General features: G+C 37.0%; 1 protein-coding gene across 1 annotated transcript; it reads left to right on the top strand.

Moving 5' to 3' along the window:
• Window positions 1-2,755: 2,755 nt before the first annotated feature.
• Window positions 2,756-5,674, top strand: LOC149131588 (uncharacterized). Its single transcript, XM_089337998.1, has 2 exons — window positions 2,756-3,217; window positions 3,789-5,674. Exons 1-2 carry the CDS (start codon window positions 2,872-2,874, stop codon window positions 3,815-3,817), a joined length of 375 nt encoding a protein of 124 aa, XP_089194124.1. The 5' UTR covers window positions 2,756-2,871; the 3' UTR covers window positions 3,818-5,674.
• The last annotated feature ends 2,501 nt before the right edge of the window (window positions 5,675-8,175 follow it).

Genomic DNA, 8,175 nt, shown 5'->3' on the forward strand with positions numbered 1-8,175 from the left:
ACAAAGTTGGATCATAGTTCAAAATATCCATAGAGCGATCTCCATCAGTTGTTTCAGAATCCTCCATTGTTCCAAAATCTTCCATTCTTTCAGAATCATCTAGTCTTTCAGAGTCTTCTAGTCTTTCAGAACCATCTAGTCTTTCAGAACCATCTAGTCTTTCAGAGTCATCTAGTTCTTCAGAGTCTTCTAGTTTTTCAGGGTATTCTAGTCTTTCAGAATCATCTGTTCTTTCAGAGTTTTCTATTCTTTCTAAACTATCCATTATTTCTTGAGACATATTCTTTTGCTGATTTGAAGCCAACTTAAATGAAAGATTTCCTCTGTCCGAAATAGTAACACTTGGTTATGTTCTGTATTTATTGTTGAAGAAACAATTAAAATTAAACTGTATTTCGCCTTGAATTAAAAAAAAAGTGGCCTTAAATAGACTATTCCAACGTTTTCAACTAACTTTCATCTTTTTATTTTCAATAATTAATCAAAGTTTCTTGCATGCAAATCATTCATTCAAATCCACAATACGGTTTCGGTTCATAGTCGACGATATCAAACTTCACTTACGCTTCAACATGCCATTTGAAATGTATAAACACTACATCCTCTCACTTTCCCTTTCTTAATAAAGTCTGTGTTCTTAGACACAAGAATCAATATTATAAATGTTTTTGAAAGTTGCATTCGTGACAAGCGGCAAACACCTACTGGTTTCAATTCAAGACTGGAAACATTTCATGTCATGTTTTATGGCTTAGTAAAAAAAGTAACGACCGTAACGCTTTTCAAGATGGCATTGGTGACACGAAAGAAGAAAATTATTCCCAGTCTAGTGATAATTGTGAATGAACGTAACTGTTAAGCCTACCAACCCACAAAACAGCAGCAGTCATTGAGACGAGTTTCCAAATAAACATTTAACAAATTTCACTCCTAGAGGTCTTAAAAGACACCGACTCAAAATGTCACGTAGAGGGATTGACTTAGAAACTTCGATATTCTTAAACAAACGTCTGCGCTTAGATTTATAGTGTTTTTCACTTCCGGCACCTCATTTCAATACTTCTTTATTACTCACAAGGGGTTAAATATTACAAGGGACAATACAAGGACAGACAAGACGAGACAAACACGTGGGTGGGTGAAAATGGATGTAAGGGTGAAATGAAACGTAAAACGAATGATGTAATGATGACCCTCGACCCCATGTCCGGACTCCTTCATTTCACTTTTGATTACTTTTTAAAATAGTCTGAGACATTAATATCAATGTCCGTTTTCAAATTACCAGCACTTATCATAAATGGTATTTCTGTTTTGTCCATTTTAATTTCGAAGTATTTCGCTTTATCCTCGTAATTATCCAATTTCTTTTTATCAGATGTATCAACTATTGCACATCCCAAATGCTTGGACATTTCGTTCCAAGTATTTACCACTACCGTACTATCCCAGATCTTGATTTCCCTTAATTGTTCATTAGTTCATAAAAAAATTAAGTATTTTATCACTTTGTTCCCTTTTTTCCTTTACGGGGAGGGAGTTGGGAGACTGGCTCTGCTTCCCTACGTCCAATGCCCCACAACACTGTCTGACCGCATGGAATTACCTTTCCAGATGCCGAACTATAAGTCAATCAACTTCTTCATGTTAAGTTTTGATTCGTATTCCTTAAGAATGGTGCCGATCACCTCGATTTTCTTGGTATTCAATTCCATGACGATGACAGTGTCTGCATATGTCAAGACGGCTCTTTCGAATTCCAGTCCGTACGAGATACTCCTCAACAGCTCTCATTTCTGCAGTAGTGGCTCGAGAATCATTACGTACAGAAAATCTGAGAGAGGACATTTTTGATGAACTGAGTGCTTAATTTTAAACGGTTCCGATAGGTTTAATTTGACTACCCCGAGAAAATGCCGTTGAAGACAAGAGAGTAACTGTCTGCCTTGGGAACAGCCGCCAAGTAGCAATGGTGCAAGCTATCAAAATTGATCCAAGTTTATTAGATCTACAGCAAATCCAGGTTTACTACAAACCATCTCTACGATGTATTGTATGAAGAAGAGGTTTAATTATCTTGGATAGACCGGGTGCATATTGCGCATATTTGCATTTTCCCGAACACGCAACCGACGACAAGTACCAACATCTTAATAGCTTCTTGGTTAAAATCTTAAATATTGCTTCTATCAGAATTATGCGATGGAAATTATAGATTATGTTCCCTTTGTCCGTGTCTTCTTTAGCAACGCTACTACTTCACGGTATACAGAACTGGGAACTCACCCGTTTAGCTGCTAATTGCTGTAGACGTCTGGTAAGACAACAGTAAACACTACTGACATACATAAAACTCGTAAGACAGGGTTTTCAAACTAGGTAATATGTGCCTCGTACAACCAGCTGTCACATCCTGTATTTCAGCTGATGTTAATTTTCGCATATTCCACCGTGAGTCAAGGTGGGCCGTCGTGTTTAGTTGTAAAATCCATTACTGTATCTGTATAATTATCCGTATAGAACAATAAAGCAAAGTGTCGCCGGAAAAAGTGCACACATTTCTTCGGAAACGAGTACTCGTATCCATCCTGCTCATAAAACATTGACATTAGAAGCAATTTGATAACGTTGGCTGTGAATTGAAACCGTTTCGTAGATTACAATGATCTGCATTCAAGAAATTTTGATTGACCAAAGAAAATAGAAAGACCCAAGACGAAACGATGGAATAGTTTATTTAAGACTATATATTTGAATCAAGCCAAAGTGTTACTGAGTTTCTAGTGTTTCTTTTAAAGTAATAGATACAAAACTGCTAATATTGAAGAGCGAGAGAGAGAGAGAGAGAGAGAGAGAAAACTTTTCATTCAGATGGCTTCAAATCAGCAAATGGACGATGTATGCGAAGAAAATCAGCAAAAGGAAAATATATACGAAGAAATAATGGAGAACCCAGAAAGAACTAACCCAGTTAGTTCTGCCGATAATGAAGACAGTTCTGCGAATAATGAAGATAGTTCTGTGTATCATGCAGATAGTTCTTCGGGTGATTATCTAATTATGGACAATTCGCTACGGACATCGAATGAATCGAGGACAACACGTCGCCCATCACTAACTCTCAACGAGGAAAACACAGAAACGACCACGCCGGGAGGATCACAACAGCAGCAGCAACAGCAAAATCAACAACACGCTACCCCTTATCGTTTGCCCGGTTTGTTGATGTTCAACTACATGCTGTTGTCGTTATTTTGTTTATATTCCAGTGTCGTAGGTTTAGTGGAGCTGGTAAAGCCTAATCTAGGCACTGTAGAGTATTGGACAATTGTTCTACACATCATTATTGGCGCCAGCTCGTTGGCAATTCTCTATTTCGTTTATCCGCTTTCGAAACCGTTTACGAAAATGAGATTTGCTCACTGCATCCTATGTGCCTCACTTAGTGTATTGTCTGCTAGCATAATCATTTATTTACATTATGACTGGATTATTCTGGCCGTTTTAATCGTTAGTGCCATACTTTTGATTCTGTTCTGTGCACCGAGGCTGGCTTCGAATTTTTCAGTCGTTTAAAATCTGTAACCAACCTCAACCTTATAGATGCGATCGTTCCTGATTTTTAAAATTTACTTTTAGATGTACTTTGTATATTATCTTTTTAAATATTTTAATTGCTTTTAAGAATAATTGTAAATAAATTTAAATACAAACAAGACATTTGAATTAGTGACTGCTCTGTCAAAGATGATTTTAATTTTGATTGTAATTTCTTGGTCATATTATAGTAGCTTCACACCGTGAACTTTGCAGATAATGAGTAACATTTTACATGATGTAAGATATGACAGTAGGATCGAATACCAAAATGCCACCCACAGAAAACCAAATTTGTATATAACGAATCGAATTAAACTTGCGAATTGCTACAATAATGAAAGTCTTCACTCGAAATGATCGGTTTTGTCTACTAGTGAGACGCTCCATGACTGACGTATAAACACCGAATATTAATTCTTTATGAATGCCCACCACGGTCTTTCTCTTTGCTTAAAAAAAATTTTTTTTAACAGAAACTGACAAGATATTCCGTTCATAGATATCTAAGGGCATCTATACCTTAAGCAAAATTTCACGTCAGCTAAGAATTGAAACCGCTTAGTTGATTCCGATGCCTTAAATGCAAGTAACACTTTAGACAGTTACTTGCCTGTAAGATTGGCTAAAGAAGTGAAAACAGGAAAGGAGAAACAATGGAATAGTTAAAGATGAAAAAGAAAAGCTAAATAAGGAAAGCTGTTGTTCACCACGCATCTATTCTTTCTTGGAATAATTACAAAACCTAAGGTAGCGAACTTGCAGAATCGTTAACACGCCGGACAACAGGCTTAGCGTCTTTACGTTCAGAGTTCAAATTCCGCCGAGGTCGACTTTACCTTTCATCCTTTCGGAGTAAATAAAATAAATGCCAGTTGAGTACTGGGGTCAATATAATTGGTTTACCCCCTCTTCTGGACTTGCTGGCCTTGTGCCAAAATTTGAAACCAGTATTTACAAGACCTGGTCAAACATTCAGCAATTTTTCATGTCATTTGGTTTAAAATCAACAAAGAATGATTATTTCCTTAGAAACTATGGACGATTCTGTAAGAGCTGATAGAAATAGCCCTACGAAGTATACGAACTATTCATATACTTGCAACTTAATACGAACATTGAATGAGTTGTGGTTCTCATTATCTTAAAGTATGCAACTTTTTCGTGGTAAGATAGCTTAAACCAATGACCAGAGCTATGCTAGAAGGGCAACATCGCTCCCCACCCATCCTGTTTTTTATTATCTCTCCTCGGTTTAGTTCTGTCCTGATAGTTGCAATAATACCTGATTGGTCCAGTTATATACGGCTGAATTACGAGTGTATGTGACCAAAGTACAAAAGATCGAAAATCAAAATCTTGCGACAGTTGTGCACTTATAAACCGGTGGCCAGTGAAACGGGTCTCTTTTGAGATCAGTCGTGAATGATGTCGTCAGGGCGAAGAGCTACTATTTTCGAGAGTAGACACCAGGCCGCGTACAGTTTGTCGTTCAGCTGCCAACCCATCCAAAATATATAGACTTTACTAATGCATAGGAATAAGGATTGTATTCAAGCCACAAGGGCCAAACACAGAGGGGATGATACAAAATAAACACGGGGTCGGGAAGCGTATGGAAATATATAGAAATGAAATTTATGATAATAAAATTTATAATAAAACGAATGGAAAGTTTATGATAAATTTATGATTATAAAACGAATGAAAAACAAACAATACAACACTACCATTAAGTGGGGAGACGGTTAAGACCCTGCAAGACACGTTCCTCCACTGGACCTTTTGGTTTACTCTTTATGGCCTACGCTAGAAATTCAGAAAAAATACTTTGTGTTGATTTTAAATAAACCTTAAATTATTCCATCATTTCAACTTCAGTTTTTTTCCCCTAATTTGTCACAGCTTCTTGCTTGCAGATCATTCTAATCCGGGACCGGTTTCAATTCTTAACGTTATTAATCTTCTTTACTCTTTTACTCTCTTACTTGTTTCAGTCATTTGACTGTGACCATGCTGGAGAACGGCCTTTAGTCGAGCAAATCGACCCCCAGGACTTATTCTTTGTAAGCCTAGTGCTTATTCTATCGGTCACTTTTTGCCGAACCGCTAAGTTACGGGGACGTAAACACACCGGCATCGGTTGTGAAGCGATGCTGATGGGACAAACACAGACACAAACATATACACACACATACATATGTATATATAGATACATATATAGGACGGGATTCTTTCAGTTTCCATCTACCAAATCCACTCACAAGGCTTTGGTCGGCCCGAGGCTATAGTCGAGGACACTTGCTCAAGTTGCCACACAGTGGAACTGAACCCGGAACTATGTGGTTGGTAAGCAAGCTACTTATCACACAGCCATTCCTGCGCCCTTTAGGGCATCAAAATATTATTGGAAATATATGGTCTCTATCTCCTCCTAGTCGCTCTTTTTTATATATATATATATATATATATATATATATATATATATATATAAATAAAAGAAATCTGTATTCTTAGTCATGCTATAAATGCGCGTGGCTGTGTGGTAAGAAACTTGCTTCCTAAGAACATAGTTCCGGGTTCAGTCCCACTGCGTGACACCTTGGGCAAGCGTCTTCCTACTATAGCTTCGAGCCGACCAAAGCCTTGTGAGTGGATACAACCAGTGCCGCACACTGGGTCTGAAGCCAAAATCTACATGGCTACAAAGCACACAGAATTAAAAACATTTAGGATTACCCACCTGCACACAGGTGATAACACTGTTTACGTTCCTGTAAGCGAGAGGCTCGCCAAAGACAACGATAGCTTCAGTACCAGACTTAAAAATATGTAACGAAGCCGATTTGTCCGACTAAACCCTTTAAGGCGATACCCCAGTATGGCCACAGTCCAATAATTTTGGTTTTTAATCGATCTTGACACCAATTTTCGTCTTTAGAATTTTATTCAGCTACAAATGTTTCTATAACTTATTGCATGTGTTTTTATGAACTGTTGTTGCTAAGAAAATCTTTATAGTCGGCTTAAACCGTTATGTTTCTTCTCTATCACGCGCCGGGATTATAGCTGTCCCCAAAATCGTATATTTCAGAGCTTGGATTTGTTATGTAAAATAGTTTTATGAGGAAAATTTAATTCGATTTCTGACGTTTTGGTCCGATTTCATTCTTGATGCTTGTGAGAGTTTTGATAGACAAAAGCTTTTAGCTTGAGGGGAGATAGCTCCATCAAGCAAACCAGTGTAGCAAAATTGAAAAAAAAATTGCATTGTAACAATTAAGAACATTTCAAGTATTCTTTATTTAAAATGTAATAAAATTTTCAGCTAAGCCTTGAGTGTAAAATTGCAATAGGATTAAGAAATCACGGGTTTAAAAAAGAATTAACAAAGCTTAAGGTTTTAACTTGTGACTGTGTAGCCAGGATATTTTAAGTATAAAATTATATTTTAGTATCTTTTTTTTTTTTTTTCAGTTCATCTGCATTTCTAAAAAGTAAAATATTTAAAGTTTAACTACATCAAAAAATAAAACTGGGAGGATTGAATGTTAAAAGTTGAAGATGGTTATAGATTTTGAAGAGTGTAACAGTCGACAACGAACACGTACGCAAAACAGATCTGAAAGTATAGAAAGTATAGAAATGTATATAGTCAGTCAGATGGATATATATAGATAGATAGATAGATATAGTCAGACAGACAGATAGATAGACAAATAAATATAGACAGATAGATAGATAGATATCAGTCTGCGTCGAAAAAGATTTCGTGAAACTCTATCTACTACAGAAAAGCGGAAAATACGAGATTTGGGCAAATATTTTCGTCTGATCATTTATATTGTAATGCTGTAGGTCGGAGGAGTGGGGAGGAAGAGCTGTGCAGTATATTTGTGTTGGGGAGTGGGGACAATGAGAGTAGTCGGATGATCTGATTATCGAGAAGACGATTATGGCATGGTAATGTGAAGGTTTTGAAGTGAGAAACATCACGCAAGAGTGTATGGAGTATCTGAGCGTCAATGCAGAATGTGAGCAAAGCATACAAGTTGATGCTGAGTGGGGAGTAGAAAGAAATCCTGTTGGAGGGAAGCAGAAATCCTGATGTTTACAACAATTAAATTTTTACCACTATTGTAGTGGCTGGCAAATTCTGTTAGATTCATTACATGTGAATCTGGTCTTGTGGAAGACAGTTTATTATTGTTTCTTGCAACAATATAATGCACACGAAAACAGAATCATTTGCAATAAAGTACTGAGAAGAACAGCTACAGTTAGCAACTCCGAGTGCACATAGTACAGACTGGCAGCAGAAAACAAATTAAGTATGGAACATAGGAAAGGAGGATCAAGAGAGCGAGTTTGGAAATCTGATCTTCGCTTCGAAAGTTGAAAGACGATACTGAAAATTATTGACGAACTGACGACTATAAATGCGTCTAGAATAATATTCCAGTAGTTTGGCACAGTTGAAAAATTGCGAATTCGTAGCAACAGATCTATAACGCTGCAAAATAAACAAATAAAGGACATCAACAGGTAGATGAGTATATAAACCCAGTGTATGTAGAC

Source organism: Octopus bimaculoides, chromosome 20, assembly GCF_046866305.1.
Source record: "Octopus bimaculoides isolate indiv1 chromosome 20, ASM4686630v1, whole genome shotgun sequence".
Lineage (NCBI taxonomy): Eukaryota > Metazoa > Mollusca > Cephalopoda > Octopoda > Octopodidae > Octopus > Octopus bimaculoides.